Source organism: Nannospalax galili, unplaced genomic scaffold (genome assembly GCF_000622305.1).
Source record: "Nannospalax galili isolate Female #2095 unplaced genomic scaffold, S.galili_v1.0 scaffold556, whole genome shotgun sequence".
Taxonomy (NCBI): domain Eukaryota; kingdom Metazoa; phylum Chordata; class Mammalia; order Rodentia; family Spalacidae; genus Nannospalax; species Nannospalax galili.
Window position 1 is genome coordinate 668,718 of NW_008338253.1, and position 17,281 is coordinate 685,998.

Below are 17,281 nucleotides of genomic sequence, written 5' to 3' on the forward strand. Positions count from 1 at the left end.
CCTATTGGCATTGTTATAAGTCAGCTAAGAAGATAGATGCTGTAGTCACCCTAGCTGCATGATCTTGGGTAGGTTTCTTAGCCTTTTGTTGCCTTTGTTTCCTCTTGTGAAATGGGGAGAATTCTACCTACCCAATATAGTCAAGGATTCACAGATAATTTACTATCTGTTTAGAAAGATCTCCATATATCCAGATGGAAAAAGTAAAGAATGTTCTAGATTCTAATGCAGTCCCAAATTGCCAATGGCTAGCTTAACTATACTCTCAAATAATTTTCCTCCTAAAAGATACTATTATCTTCCCAACAGTGAGGTCATCTGGCATTCAGGCTCACCCTGAAACAAAAGTGAGGTTGAAGGAGTATTTGAGACCCCACCCTCTGTTCTACCCTCCAGCAAGAAAAATTAAATTTCTCAATAGCTGGGACCTTCCATTTTTTCAGGTCTCAAATTGCTCTTCTGAAACAATGAAAATTAAAAAAAAGATTCTGCTTCTCACAAAATCTCTGTTCTGGTCGAACTGGTCCAGTGGTGTCCCTTCAGTATTTCTTCCCTATGTTACGTACAGTCAGGGCTCAACAACTGCTTTTGAGGTCCATAAGCATCATCTAAGGTGTTTTTTTTCTTCCTAAGTGTTATTCTAAAAGGCCTCCCTCCAGGCTCGAATTTTCCAGAAGGAGACCACAAGATCGAGTACACAGTCTATGACAGAGCTGAGAACAAGGGAACTTGCAAATTTCGAGTCAAAGTAAGAGGTAATGGTACTACTTCCTGGCTGTTGTCCCACCACTGGTAAAGCAAAGGGAAAGGAAACAGGCCTCCATATAAGGGCTCTTTGAGTGCCCCTGTGGTAGGATTAGTCTCTGGTGAAGCTGAGGAAAGCATTCCATCTTAATGCCTGCATTTCAGTACTGCCAGGTTATGTAGTAAGTGCCATAGGATTAGCGTCACAGGAGCCCACAGCTGATTGTCCAAGATAAATACCACTTGATAGCTTTTCAGCCTCTGAGCTTGGGTGACCTGCTAACACCTGCAAGACCTTCAGTAACCAGAACTGTTAGGAGATCCCTAGTTTAGACCACCAGTAGACTACGTTCTTTTTCTTCCAGGACTTAGGTCTACCTGAGAAAATATTTTTAAAAACTTTGTATTCCATGGTTTGGACATCTGATCATTACCCTTTATACCCTTCTAGGCTCAGCCTCTCATCTGCAACCTGAGGGGCTAAAACAGCTATCTCATGGGCTTCACTGGTATGGATGGTGACCATCCCAAGGCACAGCTGTGCAGGAAATAGTCATCCCTGCACCTCATTCGTTCATCTCACACACAGATCGATGATGTAGCTGGGGTCTCACCTTCCCTGGTTACTCTGTGAAAGAGTGCTCAGGACTGAGGCCACTCTTGGGTTTTGTGTCCCTACAGTCAGACGCTGTGGCAAACTCAGCGCACCAGAGAATGGTTACATGAAGTGTTCCAGTGATGGTGACAATTACGGAGCCACCTGTGAGTTCTCCTGCATTGGTGGCTTTGAGCTCCAGGGTAGCCCTGCTCGAGTATGTCAATCCAATCTGGCGTGGTCTGGCACGGAGCCCACCTGTGCAGGTATGTGTAGAAATCTTTCTCCAGATAACAGCAGAAACTGAAATCCGCTGGTTCTAGATTCCAGTATAGATAAAGACAGCTTTGTTTCCTGTACTTTGCAAAGTCCATTGTCATCTTTCCTCCTCTGCGTGAGTGAACAAAGCCCCTAAGTCCCTGCTGCAGCTCATCCCACCTGCCCGCATCATCTTCTTTGCTTGCTCTCCTGTTTCCCTTTCATGTCTTTTAAGGAAGAATCTGGAGGAGAGAACCTAGGGCCAACCTTTAATGACATTATGAGTCAACAAAGTCTGTTATACTTATCTTTACCCCTCTGTTTCACAGCTGTAGAATCTTGTTTACAGAGCTGGTTCACTGCTGTGTTTAGAAAATATATTCCTGCTTTGCACCACTGGTTTGAATCTCACGCAGACCTTAAACATTTGAAATCTTTCCTTTTTGTAAAATGAAGAAAATAATACCTCCCCCATCTCTTGAGTTGTAGAGACTAAATGAAGTCAACCACTGAACAGTGGGATAGAGCAGTGCGTGGCCCAGGGAAAACCCTCAACACATAACAGTTATTCTAATTCTTAATGAACCACAGAGCTAGTCGAGAGTGTGAAATCTAGGCTGCCTAGAATACTCAGGACAGATATTTTATTTATATGCTTCCCTTTTTCTCAATTCCATGTATCTTTCCCTCTTTATCCATTTCTTTTAACCTTAGACATTCATAGTACATGGGAGAGAGATGTATGTTTCATCTGCTAAATGCAGAAAGCTCTTCAGTTTCATACATTAGAGCAAGAAAGGCACGCAAGTCCCGGACTCCTCAGCTAAGGACCTCATGTCCATCCTGCTGACGCTGAGACCTGGGGAATAGTGCCAAATAAGATCAGAGCTCTGTATGTTCCAGATGTCAGCTGCTAGTCACACATGCCTATGGAATGCTTGAAATGAGGCCAGTGTAAAATAGAGAGCACATTAAAAATCTTAGCCCAGTAAAAAACTGAAGCATCCCTACTTTTCATGTTGATCACATGTTAACTTATTTGAGTATATCATGTTAGATGAAATATAAAGCTAATGCCATGTATTTGTTTGTACATTTTAAATGAAACTTAGAAAAATTTAAGTACAGTTTCAATTCTGTTACATTGGGTGGGACTGTCTTAGACTGTGAACCCGTAAATCAGAGTTAGAATAAGAGACAAGAACTCTGTCTCTCTCAGTGCAATATCCCAGAGATTGGCACATAACAGCCACTCAATGAAGCTGACTGAATGAATATGCAAATGAACAATTACTTTAGAGAAAACCTGAAGTTTGAAATGTGAGCACCAAGATCATAAGACATAGGTAGAGCGTCCTCATTTTTCTTCTACTATTTCTTCTCTTGGACCAGACCTGTTTGCTGCTCTGGGTACTGAACAACCTTCATTGACCTTTAACAACCAACAAGTTGCTATTGTTTGTCGTTTATTTGCTCATGTGGCAGACCTACAATTAAACTACTGTATCCCATGATCTCCATGGCCATGTTGAAAGAGAAAATGAATTTGTGTTGGTTAAGCCAATAAGTTTAATATTATTTGTTACAACAGCAAGAGAAATCTAAATCACTTCACCTGCCCATTCCTCTACCAGTGCTTCTTGGAATCACTTCCCAAATAAATGGCTTACATTTGAGTCTTCATCTCAGGGTCAGCCCAGGGTTTTGTATATGGTGTGGTGTGTTATCATAGGTTATGCTGTGCCAGAACACAAGGAGGGGTTCTGACCCATATGACTATTTCTAATTACAGCCATGAATGTCAATGTGGGCGTCAGAACAGCAGCCGCACTTCTGGACCAGTTTTATGAGAAAAGGAGACTCCTCATTGTGTCCACACCCACAGCTCGAAACCTCCTCTACAGATTGCAACTCGGAATGCTGCAGGTGCGGACCTGAGGCAGCGCTAAGGCGGGAGGGAGACCTCTAACAGGAAGAAGCCAGGCATTTCACTAAAACCCAAGGCTGGATTCAGTGCCTAATTCATTTAGGGTGGGTTTCAAAGACCAGCACTTTAGAGATTGCCATTCATTTCTAGTGCTGGAACATAACCTGATTAACATTGACTCCACAGACCTAACCCAATCATTTTCCAACTAATGAGGTTTGTGTCTTTGTGCATAAGCCTAATTGGCATACTGTTCAGGCCCAGACAAAGAACAACTGTCTTTGCTGATCTTGCCAGCACATTTATTGGCTGGAGGTGATCAATCAGTTATCTTCCAAAAGAGTGACCCAAGAGATGAAGGCCCAAGAGCTTCCAAGCATCACATCCTTCCCCCAGGAAATTTCATGCATTCTAAAAGAGATCCTCAGAGTGGCAAGTATCTTTCAGAACATCAGTTCTCACAATATCATCAGTGCACCAGCAATATTAGCATCAACTTGGAACTTTAAAAAAAATATAATTTCTCAGTCTCCATTCCAGACCTATTGCACTTTAATAAGATTTTTACACACTTAAGATGTGGTGGTTTCTAAGCCCTTTAAACACGGAGGAGTACTTTACTAGGAAATATACTCTTCATAGCTGTATTAATATTGTTGCTACCAAGTGAGGTGATCAGCATGTTGGGGGCAGAGGTAGAACCTTTAAGACTCAAACTAGACATTGCTTGAATTTGTTTTGAGTTTAGAAGCTGGTTAATAATGAGTGGCCAACCTCACTGAACACAAAAGGGGCAGGGTGTGCTGCTCGTATGTTTTTCTAGAAACTTTTTCATTTATTCCTATGACCATAATTAAAGTGTTAGAACAATCTAGGCTTAATCACAGGCTACAATTTACAATTTGTGCCAGCATTAATAAAATGAATAAGTTTTTCTTTCATTGTTCCTATGTCAGCTGAACAGATTGCCAATGAACTCTGAAGAGTCATATGCAATTTTTGAGCTACCTTGATGAGAACTAGAATTTCTGATCTGTATCCTAAAGCTCTGTTACCTTATCTGCCCTTGTTTCCTCCTTGTTTCATGGAAGCATATATACTTTTCTATTTTTTATTTTTAATGTATATTTAATTAAATTTTTGTGCATTTCATACAATGTCTTAATCACATTTAGACTGCATCTCCCATCTGCACCTTCCATAACGCCCCCCCACCGACTCCATGCATTCTGTCTTGTATGATAAAGCCTATCTGGACAACCTCTTGTACCCAGATGTCCCTCGGTGTAAGTTCATCCACTGCAGTCTAGTCAGCCTATTTAGAGTCTCTCCCTTAAAGAAGATCAACTGTCCTTCACCTAACAGCAATCAGTTGCCAATAGTTCCTTGGCTAAGGCTGGGGCCTGCTGCCGCTTCCCCAGTTCCATGCTGGGCTTTTGTCTGACTGAGTCGACATGGGTCTTGTGCATGCTGTCACCATCGGGGCAAGTTCACAGGAGGAAGCTCCCAGAGGCCTGAAACCCTCTGATACAGCCACACATGCACAGAACCCTTCTTATCCCTTAGAGCAAGGAATAAGCCAAGCAATTTGCTTTTCCTCTACATCAGCAAACTTTGACTCCTGGAACAAGCTTGGCCTATTGCTGGGTTTCGTTAAATTAAATTTTATTGGACACGGCCACAATTATTCATTTGGACATTGCTTATGGATCTATTATAGTGACAAAATTGAAATTTTAGGTTAAAGAGCATTCAGCCTCTGTAAACTTGAATATTTACTGTATACCTCTTTTAAAGAAATTATTTTAGCCTCTGCCATGGCCTATCCCTGTTGCCTTGGATCCTTGCTGAATAACTAATTAGCTAGTTGGGTATGGTACTTCAGATCTAGATATAATAATATTTGACCTCTTCCTCTGACATACATATGCCTTCAAGGAAAACTGAGTCATTTTCTGACATTTTTACTAATTCTGTCACACCATATAAAAATGTTTCAGTGGAGTTATGGTAAAAAGTCATTCAGCGGCTGGACGTGGTGGTGCATGCCTTTAGACCCAGCACTCTGGAGGCAGAAGCAGGTGGATCTCTGTGAGTTCAAGGCCAGCCTGTTCTACATAGGGAGTTCAGGTCAGCTGGGGCTACAGGGAGACCCTATCTCAAAAAGCCAAAAAAAAAAAAAAAAAAAGAAAGTCATTCGGTGTTCCACCAGCGTAAGGCTTTAAATTTTCTCTTTCCATTTAGCAAGTTTCATCTTATTCAACCTCTGTTAGTTTTTTTGGCTTCTATTGTCACTGGTATTCCTGGTGAAACCTCTTGGCATGTGGTTTTCTGAGCCACGTCCTGGAGTTTCTTTCCAAAGGCCAGCTCTGGAATCTTTTATCCTTGTTTTCCTGGTTTTTGGGTATGGGGGGCATTGGGCAGGAGTATATGGAGAATGGAAAATAAGTGCAAAAAAGGGAACTCTGGAAAATATTCTTCACTCTTTGCAAGAAGAAACTTAGAAGTCCCTGGGGGTGGTCTTGGATGCTTTTTAGGAAATTTGACTCATGCAAGGTTTCACCCTGGCTGGAAATACCTTAGAGTACCATTTTGCTTAGGTTTTCAAAATCCCATTGCCAAGCTATTTCTGTATGATTCCTCTAGGAAGATATTTAGGTTTTACAGCCACTAGTTTAACCCTAGCTTCTCAACCAATTTCAGGACAACTTGGAATGGCCAAAGAAATACCCAGAAGCAGACCGTTGCTGCTTCTGCCAGTCTCCAATTTGGTGTGATGGTCTCTTTCCTTAGTTCTACTCATACTTCCTCTGTTGGCTCTTCCTCCTAGCAAGCACAGTGTGGCCTGGATCTTCGACATGTCACAGTGGTGGAACTGGTGGGAGTATTCCCAACCCTCATTGGCAGGATCAGAGCAAAGATTATGCCTCCAGCCCTAGCTCTGCAGCTCAGGTAGGGGAAACTTCACTCCTTAAATTTGATTACCTATGAATGAACTTGTATATGATAATGAATTAACTTGTAACTGGTCAGGTTCCCTGATTTCTTTCTATTCAGTATTGAGTTCAGGCAATGTTCAGTGCTTAATTGCTTTTATTCTGGGGATATTATAATCATACTAATTGGCATGTTCCTGCTTGTCCAACTAAATTATTCAGTGGAAAATTTCCTGTGTTCTTTTCTTCCCACATCAATCAAGCATATTCTGTCTCTCTCTTTCTCTCTCCCTCTCTCTGTGTTTTAAGTTGGTAGGGGAGGAAGGCCTAAAAACAAAATGATACAAGCAATTCTTGATTGTATTAGGACAGATATCCAGTTAGTCTTCTCAGGCTTGGTCTCTTCCTCCTCCATGCATGCAGAGCATTTGAGTATACCCTTATTTTAATAATTGTATCTACTTTTGTCACACTAATAAAGCTAGAGCCATAGTATTAAGACCCTGCATAATGTTGTATTGAAGCAGTATTCAACAGCTATAGGCAATTTTAGAATAACCTAAAATTTTACTTGTATCTTTATTTTCCCTTTATTATTGAATTTTAGTGAATTTCAGATATTTAGATAATATTTAGATCCCTTCCCCTATCTTCACGCCCTTGATAGTCCCCATACAATTTAATGTACACACACACACACACACACACACACACACACAGGCCTATAGAGTCAAATTAGTGTCTCCCAACGACCTTCAGTGTGACTCCGTCCACTTGAGCCAGGTTAACCTACCAAGAGTCCCATCCTTTGAAGAGACAGTCTCTCCCCCTCTGAGAAGCCACTGTTTCCCAATAGTTCTTAAGCTAGGGGTGGGATTTCTTACCCAGTTCCCCATGTCTATGGCTGGGAATTTGTCTGGTATGAGCTTACTGGTACTTGTGCATGATGTCACCATTGCTGTGAGTTCATATGAGTAACTTCCCAACTGTCTAGAAAACTGTGTTTCCTTGTGGTCATTCACCACTTCTGGCTCTTACAGTTTTTCTACCCCTTCTTCTGCAATAATCCTTGAGCCTTTGGAGGCAGAAGTTTAATATAGGTGTCCAATTCAGGGATACTCACTCTGGAGTCTCTTATTCTCTGAAAGTTGTCTGGTTGTGGTTTTCAGTGTTAATCATCCTCTGCTGCATGAAGACGTTTCTCTGGTGAGAGATGAGAGAGGCATTAATCTATGGATATAATATTAAATCATTAGGAGGCACTTTAATTCCATATCTACTTTTCAGAACAATGATATAAGGCTCTCTCCTATTCCCTGTGCCCTGTCTAGCCACATATTCTAGGCCTGCTGTCAATGTCAGTTATGGATGCAGTCTTATGAAATGAACCTTAAATTCAATTTTAAATGATTGGTTACCCCCATAATATTCATGCCACTTTTGTATCAGAGGTCATATCTTGACAGAACAGTTGTTAAAACATGAAGAATTCACAGCTGGGAAAGGTTAATGATTACTTTTTTCTTCTGGTAGCATGCATAATACCTTTCAAAACTATGACAGCTAGGCAGTAGAAATGAAGCTTCGAAGTCAGTAGCAGCTTGTTTTCTCCTTGTTTAATCTATGGTTCACATATATAGTGTCTTCAGCAATAGGTTCTTACCTCAAGTTATGGTGGTTAATTCTTTTAGCTAATTTTTTATTGCTGTGATGAAGCACTGACCAAAACTTGGGGAGGAAATGGTTTACTTGTCTTACAGCGTAGTTCATCATCAAGTGAAGCCAAAGCAAGAATTCAGGGCAGGAACTGGAGCACAGACCATGTAGGAACACTGCTTACTGGCTTGCTCTCCTGCCCTATGCTCAGCCTGCTTTCTTTTTTAAACTTTTTAAAAATTGAACTTTTGTGTATTTCATACATAAAATCATCTTTATGCCCCCCTTCCCCTTTGGCACCCTTCCATGGCCCCCACACTGGAGTTCATACATTCTGACATTAGTATTAAGGCCTATCATGTAAAGTGTCCCTAGATGTCCCTCAGTGCAAGTTCATCCACTGGGATCCAGTCAGCCTATCTATAGTGCCTCCCATTAAGAGATCAGCTCTTCCTAACCCAGCAGTAATCAGCTGACTATAATTCTTTGACTAAGATTGGGGCCTGCTGTTCATTTCCACAGTTATTTGCTGGGTTTTTGTCTGCTTAAGTTTCCATGGGTCTTGTGCATGCTGGCACCATTGCTATGGGTTCATATGAGAATAGTCCCAGGAGCCTGTAGAACTCTTTCTGTGTGGTCATGCACCTCCTCCCTGGCTCTTACAATTTTTCTGAACCCTCTTCCCCAATGGTCCCTGGATTTTAATATAGGAGTCCTGTCCAAGTGTGCTCTGCTGACTCTTACTCTCTGTGTCTTGGCCATTTGTGACCTTTTGCATTCCTGACCCTTTGTCGCATGAGGGAGCTTAATTAATTAGAATTGAAAGTTGCGCTGGGCGTGGTGGCACATGCCTTTAAACACAGCACTCACTAGGCAGAGGCAGGTGGATCTCTGTGAGTTCTAAGGCTAGCTTGGTCTACATAGCAAGTTCCAGGCCAGCTGGAGCTCCAGGGAGACCCTGTCTCAAAAAGATTCCCCCCCTCCAGAAAAAGAAAGAATTGAAAGATGCATTAGTGTTCTCTTCAGCCCTTGTTCTATGTTCCATGAGCCTTAGGTGGAGAGGGTGTATCCTAGATGTGTCACTTAGACTTGGACAATTACAATCTGTGTGACCAGTTGTGGAACTCTGTAATTATCTTTGTCTCTTGAAAAAGGAGCTTCTTTGATTGGTGGTGACTGGCATACTTGTCTAGAAATTTAAGAATCCATATTTTGCACATAGTAAGAAATTACATTTGTCAAGGGATGTGACAGCCTCAGAGTTTTCTCTAAGATCTATGGCCTCTCCAGCTATGTCTATTTGGCTTGGTTTACAGTGCCAGACAGGAGTTTCCTCCCACTCAGTGGGCTTTAAGTCCAATTAGGTAGCTGATGATTATCCCCAAGATATACAGATTAGAGACGCATGCGCCAACATCTCAGTGTTAGTAGCAAAAACAATGAGTCTTTCTGTAAGAAACAGTATATTTTAGAATGAAACGGCGATCTCTTTTGAGGGTTAAAAACCCATTCAATTTTATGTCTTACAGGGCTTATACTGAGTTCAATATTGTATAACTCTATTGATTCAACAGCAAACCTAGAAATTTTATAGCCACTTTTGAAGGAGCTGTGTCTTTGCTCTGGAAACTGTAATTGGGCGTGTTAAAGCTGTAATGATATGCTTCTTCTAAAAAAATAAAAAAATAATATAAAAAAGTACCACTATTGAACCAATGTCTTTTGCTGTGCTTGTCATTTCTGTGATGTTTAGGATTTGAACCTTGGGTTGGATCATCTATTGATGTTCTCCCTTAGCAGTGTGCATAGTGTTTTCCAGAGCTATGAGAGCTAGCCTTCATGGGAGGGGCTTCCAGGTCAATTCCAGCTCTATTGCTCCAAATCCTGTGTCCAAAATATGCCCTGTCTTCAGCAATAGGGTCTTACTATCAAGTTCTTGGAGGCGATCAAGGACTGTGGCAACAGCCTGTGGAATTTTCGGAGTCTCTTTGACTACCCTGGCCATCAGCTCAGAGGAAGATTTCTCCTGTCTGGCACTGTTTCTTGTTATGTAGCCTTCAGCTATACTCACAGACTCATGTACAGATATTGTATGTGTGATTTTTTTCAGTAGCTTTTTTTTTATTTTTTACTTATTATTTTAATTTTTTTGGTCTTTTTGAGACAGGGGCTCCTTGTAGCCCCAGCTGTCCTGGATTCACTATGGAGACCAGACTGGCCTCAAACTCACAGAGATCCACTTGCCTCTACCTCCCGAGTGCTGGGATTAAAGGCGTGCGCCACCACGCCTGGCCTATTTTAATTTTTTCAACTTTAAAAAATTTATCGAGAATTTCATACAAGTATATAAGGTGTTTTGATCAAATCCATGTCCACTCCCTCCCCTCCAACTCCTCCCATATTTCCCCATCACTTTTTCCTGACAATTTCATCATGTACTCTCTTTCTTTCTTTCTTTCTTTCTTTCTTTCTTTCTTTCTTCTTTGTTTTTTTCTTTTGCTTTTGCTTTTTTGTTTTGGACTAATATGATTCCCTGTGGTTTTTTATACTAGCTAGGGACACTTTAAATGAGGAGGGTGGGGAGGGAGGACAAGGCAGGGATAGAAAGAGGAGAGATAAATAGTGCCCAGTCTTCTTTCTTATACAACATAATACCACCTGCCCAGGGTTGGCACTGCCTACAATGTGCTGGACCCTCCCACATCACTCAACAATGAAGAAAATGCTTCATCGCCCAATCCAATTGAGAAAGTCCCTCAATTGAGGTTGCCTCTAACCAGGTGTGTCAAATTGACAACTAAAGCTATCTTGGTTAGCACAGTAAATATAAGAGAAAGGGTAGTGGTTAGCATTGTTTAAGGATCTATGGAACCCCTGGTCAACAGCTTCTAGAGAGGAAGTCCATCCTGGTCATTGGGCTTTTACTTTGTGAGCATATTGTGTCTGGTAGGGGCAGTGTCCCCTTTTATATGGCAACTCCTTTTAATCTCGTTTTATAATGTCTATGTATATACTTTAAGAAGCTTCTATAATGATATGTTTCCATATGGCTTTTTCTGTAGGATTTTAGTGTTATTTATCCCTCCCCATACTCCCTCTTCTGCCTTGCCCTCCCATTCCCCACCACAATTAACCCTTCCTACTCTTTTATTCCCCTTTACCCCTTTATATCATTGCATTCTATTTCCTCTCCTATGAAGCATCCTGCCTTGGCCATTTGTTTCCGCATCTCTCTGGATTTTCTCACCAAAACATGCATATCTAAGAATTCAAAGATACCATCCAAGAGAGAGAACATGTGAGGTTTGTCTTTCTGGGTCTGGGTCTCTTGAACACCATGCAATGGTTAATTAGGCTAAAGCTGCATTCCATAAAAAAATCTTCCTTTCTTTACTTGCTTTTATCTTTTGCACACTGCGGGGTACAGAGCAGATTTCTGTTCTCAGTGTTCTCAGAGTTCCCTTCCAGTCCTTCAGAGTCCAGTTTTGTACATTAATATCCAATGAACACACTCTCACTTTTCTGCAAATGAGAAGGAAAGAAAATTAAAACAATAATGTTAGTCAGCTTCTTGTTATTACAACAAAATATCCAGGACAATTAACTCAAAAAAGGTTTATTTCATTCAAGATTCTGAAGGATAAATTTGAGTTCAGGCAACTCCATTGCTTTGAGTTTCTTACAAGTCTCTTACGAGTCTGTTACAACAATAACACATCATGGAGGAAGCATACGGCCAAATAAATCGCATACGTCAAGATCTAGCAAACAGAGAGACAAAGAGACCAAGGTTTCATGATCCTTTACAAGAGGATGCCCCCAGTGACCTAAGAACTTCAAGCTAGGTCTCTCTTCTCAAAGGGTCCACCCCCTCACTAGTATCACTTAGAATTAAACCTCTAATGAATGGGGCTTTGGAGGACATTTAACACCAAAATTATGGTATACACCCACACTTCTATACTTGCTTACATCCTCCAATCCATTGACCAGAACTAATCGTGTGATTGCAATTGAACTTCATTGGAAGCTTGGGAATGCAGTCTTCTGGTATTCCTAGGAAGACAATGAAATGGTATTTGATGAACCCAGTCAGAGATGTTCAAAGTGGTTCACAGAAATTCCATGAGAGGGAACTGAAGAGATAGTTCAGTGGTTAAGAGCATTTCATTTGCTGCTAGTTGCAAGGAACCTGGGTTTGATTTCCAGAACCCCCAGGGCACCTCACAATTCTCTGTAACTTCAGTTCCAAGATATCTGACTCCCTCTCCTGGCCTCTTCAGGCACCAGGTACACATATGGTAATGTGCATGCGCACACACACACACACACACACACACACACACACACACATTTAGGCAAAACATTCAAACACATAAAAATGATTCCTTGACAGTTACATCATAGAAACATATCCTTAAAAATATTTTTCTAGATTGACACAGTTGGTTCTTTCTCTTATCTCCCTATTTTCCAAATCCCATTGGCCTATTCATTTTTTCTATGTTGGATTTATATTTCTGCCCAACCAAAAGGAGTCTGACCTACGCCCATCAATGTGAAAAACTCAGAGCACAAGGAATATATGGTTGACGATGAGAAAATTCTGAGGCTTTGTTTTACTTTTTATTCTGCTCTATTTCTATTTAGTACTGCCCCAGACTGTAACAATTGAGGCCGGTCCCAGATTTTTGTTCAGTATTTGCTACTCAGTAGCTCACACGTTGCATGTGTAACCTATGTCTTGGCGATAGAAATGATTACAAATTTTATTGAAGCACTTTTCCTATTTCCAGGGTGTAATCATAACCTTTAAGATTATATTTTAAGATATTAATATCGTGAAGACTGCAAAATTCAAGGTAGAAGATTCTAAAAATTTATCATGAACATACTTCAAGTTACTCATTTAGAATTAGTTGTACGTACCCTTTCATCAATGACTTAGAAAAGTAAAACTTGTGGCAAGAGATTGGAACAATGGCTTGGGTGGCCTGTCTACAGTTTCAATCTTGGAAGTCAGAGACAGAACCCTGGTGCAAGCTGACTATCTACACTAACCTTACAGGCAAGCTCTGAGTTCAATCGAGAGACCCAACTTCTATGAATAAATTTCTATGTATGAAGTGGGGAATGATTATGGAAGACTCCTGATGGCAACCTTGGGCCTCCACACACACATGCACACACATGCACGTGTACCTGCACACACATGTGTACCCAAACACATAAAAACACACATACACACACCACATGTACATTGAGAAATAAAAATATAACTTGTTGCAGAGTTTGTTAAATTTCTTTCTTTGGATACTAGATAGATATTAAGATGATACATAAATGGTAAATAGAGATAGATACATATGTGTATAGATCTGATATATACATATATCATAATCATAAAACCTGATGTAGTTTTAAACTCTTCAGACATGAACAGAAATATCTGATTTAGAAAAAAGTCTTATTATTCATAGTGTATTTGTTGGGCGTACTGTAGACCTCTGTAGGCTAATAACAAATAAGTTGTGTAAATGAATTGTGCAGTAGTTTTCAAATTTTAGCCTGCATTATACTCCTCTGCAGGGGTTGTTGAAACACCTATAACTTTGCTTTTTGCCCCATGGTTTTGGATTTAGTAGATCTAGGGTGGGCCTCAAGATCTTGTATTGCTAGCAAGTTCCCAGGGGACCCCCTTGTGAGAAATAGTGGCTTAGTGCTTTACCAAATTGACACTTTTGAAATAAAAATTTTGTTAAGCAGATTTTAAGAAGAGGGTCAATCTTGATTATGTAACTAGAAGGCACTACAGCTAAACATCACACAGAGATGATCATTCAGATGCATTACTTAATGGATTCCATGTCAGACTGCTTGCTTTCTTTATCAGCCATATCAAAGAGCTACAAAGTGGTTGGTGGATACTGTATTTTTTCTCATTTGAGTTCCAACCTACTGTGTAGCAGGAAAGGGATGATTTACTAAAATAGAAAACAGGAAGGAAGAGAAAGTGCATTAGAATGCCCAGATGATCTGAAAAAATCTGTTGTCTAGTTAGAATACTATTTTCAAATAGTTCTGAGGCTGTGGTTATGCTATTGAGGAAATCAACAGGAAAGAGAGGCTGGATGCCTGAAGTTGCCAGGTCACCATCAGCCTTCCTCCTTGCCCCCATTTCTTGTTTATTTGAGTGTGTAGGCTAAAACATGTGCCCTAGAGTAATAGTTTTTACCAATCTTAAAGGCAATAGGACTAAGAAGGGCATTATTTTAATAATTTCATTATTCTTTGAGTCTACAGACTTCCCTGGAAGGTACTCCAAGATGAGTTCCTTCCAATCTGATGATTGGTGTTGTGTAGCTCAGAAATACTGCCAGCCTCACTCCTTATCCCACAATGCACAACCTGTGAAGTACCCCATCACCCATCTCTAAGATATCTGTATGGGACGTGTACATATCTGCTATATAAATATGTATATGTATACTAATCATAAAATTTCAATGCAATTTAAAACTCTTAAAACACTGTGAACAGAAAAATCTGATTTAGAAAAAAAATCCTATGATTCAGAGTGTATATATTAGGGCTACGAGAGACATCTGTAGGCTGAAAATGATTTAAGTAACAAATAGTTTACTAGATGCCCAGAGGGATCCACTCCTGTTACTGTTGCTGACGTGACCATTGATCTTTTCCCAGGGCAGTTTTGATTTTTACGGTCTATATCAATCAAGATACAGGCTCACATGAGCAATGTGTGCAATAGCAGTGGGTGTGGTACCGTTTTGGCCTCATAAGTATTCTAAAACCATATAGTGTGGTGTATCATCCAGCTACCCTACCTACAAGCTCTGGCTGCAACATTGCTAAGTCCTTCTCTCCTTTGAGACCTTCTTAGTTTCTCACCATCCTTTTTTCTTGGAACCCCTTTGCGGTAGAATTTACCCTAGAAACATAGAACGCTCTCCTCTTAAAAATGTACAGCAACTAGCTTTCTATTCTCACCTTACTTACTGGCATTTTAATTACTTACATGGCCTACATTCACATGTTCAGATGCATCGATGTGTTTTGTTAAGCAATCCACCCCTGAGATCGCCTCTTAGTACCATTGGACTCCTGTTGGAGGAAGTGTAATCATTTTACAAAAATTTCCAGTCATGGGGGCTGGAGAGATGGCTCAGTGGTTAAGATGAATGACTGCTCTTGTAGAAGATTTGGGTTTGATTCTCAGTATCCACGTGGTGGTTAACAACCATATGTAACTCCAGTTCCAGGGGATCTGACACCTTCTGACCACTGTGGGCACTGAGTGACAAGGGTGCCCTTATACACATGCAGACAATACACTTATACACATAAAGGTAAAAATAAAATATATTTAAAAATGAAAAAATTCTAACCCTAGAAATGGATTAGCAAGTTAGCATACTACTAGGATATAATATTTGTTATTCCCTTTTTAATGAAATTCTTACTTGAAAAGCAGAAGTAGAGTCAGTTTATATTTTATGTAATTATATTTTATTAATTTTGAAAGTCAGCATACTAATTTATGGGTTACATTATGGCATTTTCATACATGTTTGTCCTTATACTTTGTTCCAATTCACCCCCATCTCCCACTGCCCTCCCCATCTCTTTATGCAATAATTTAAAAAAGACTTTGAACCATTTATAGGAGAAAAAAATTCACTTTAAATTCAAATGCCAGTATATAGTCTGCCTCACACCTAATCTCACGATGTCACAACTGGAACAAAAACTCAATCAGATTGGGTGGGCGCATTATTTCATTAAGCTCAGCTTATTTGTTTACTTTCTCTGGCTTTTCTTATTTAAACATATTGGTGTTGATATAAAACATCTACAGAGATTAAATTCGTAGGTAGTAGAGCAGAAAGAACACTAGACATTTGAAACTATGCCAAACTAATGTTTGGAATTATTTGTGGTACAAATTATAAATAAATAAGAGCTAATATCTGGCCTGTAGATTAAGCTTCTACAGATCTAACTAGGCATTCCGGAAATGGCCACTGAATAGGCTGTAAGTTTAACTTTTGGAATGTTATTTTCATCAAATTTACCTTGTCCAGACTTTTTCAACTCTGGCCTTTTTGATGTTTGCACCTGGATTCATCTGACAAGGAGGCTGTTCTGTACATTGTACGATATTTAGCAACATCTCTGATATCCATCCATTAGATGCCAGTAGCAGCTACAAACCCTCATTATGACAAAAATGTGATTAGGCATGGCCAGATTTTCCCTGAGGGGTAAAACAGTTTTATTGACAATCACTGATACAGTTCTGGTACTCATGGGTCTCACACACACACACACACACACACACACACACACACACACAGACATGAAAGCCTGATGTGTAAATGTGTATTATCACCAATTCAATGCTCTCCAAATGTACTAGCCTTGATCTACATGCCTTAGAGCAACTTTTGGTACATAGTACCAAAGCCAGTCTGATATCATCATGTCCATCATTTAAAGCAGAATTTCTCAGCTTTTCTTCTGAATACCAGTCATGTGAGGATATCACTAATAATCCAGATTATAATTTGGTAAGTTTGATGTCAGACATGTGCAAGTTCTTTCCCAGTAAGTCCTCATATGATGCCATGGGTCCAAGCTCTACACTTTGAGTAGCAAAGGCCTAAGGGATGATTCAGTCCTACATGACATCAAGACTTTCTCTGTACACAATATTACTAAAGGGCTCTGGTTGGCCTCCCAGAACTCGTAGGAGTTAGGGTTTAACATAGCCTTCTTTTCTCTTTGTCTGTTCCAGGCTGTTGCTACGAATCCCACTGTACTCCTTCAGCATGGTGCTAGTGGACAAGCATGGCATGGACAAAGAGCGCTACGTCTCCCTAGTAACACCCATAGCTCTCTTCAACCTGATTGATACTTTCCCCTTGAGAAAAGAAGAAATGATTCTGCAAGCAGAGATGGGCCAGACTTGTAACACCTGATATGATGTTATATTTTCAGTGGTTATTCTTCTTTTTGCATAGTGCAGTGCACATAGGAAAGCCTTAAAAGTATCCTCGATGTACAGATTTTCATTTGTAATTTTAAAAGTCTATTTTATTATGTGCTTTCTTTACCCTTGAAAATTGGCACTATGTTTTTTTT

General features: G+C 40.2%; 1 protein-coding gene across 2 annotated transcripts in view; it reads left to right on the forward strand.

Moving 5' to 3' along the window:
• The window catches only part of Srpx (sushi repeat containing protein X-linked), a 90,518-nt gene extending 73,237 nt beyond the window's left edge, over window positions 1–17,281 (forward strand). For both annotated transcript variants that reach the window (XM_008833044.3, XM_017798126.2), the window contains 5 exons: window positions 634–755; window positions 1,426–1,605; window positions 3,390–3,523; window positions 6,355–6,476; window positions 16,935–17,281. In XM_008833044.3, coding sequence (XP_008831266.1) covers window positions 634–755; window positions 1,426–1,605; window positions 3,390–3,523; window positions 6,355–6,476; window positions 16,935–17,118 — 742 coding nt within the window. In that variant the 3' untranslated portion in view covers window positions 17,119–17,281. The remainder of the gene's footprint in view (window positions 1–633; window positions 756–1,425; window positions 1,606–3,389; window positions 3,524–6,354; window positions 6,477–16,934) is intronic.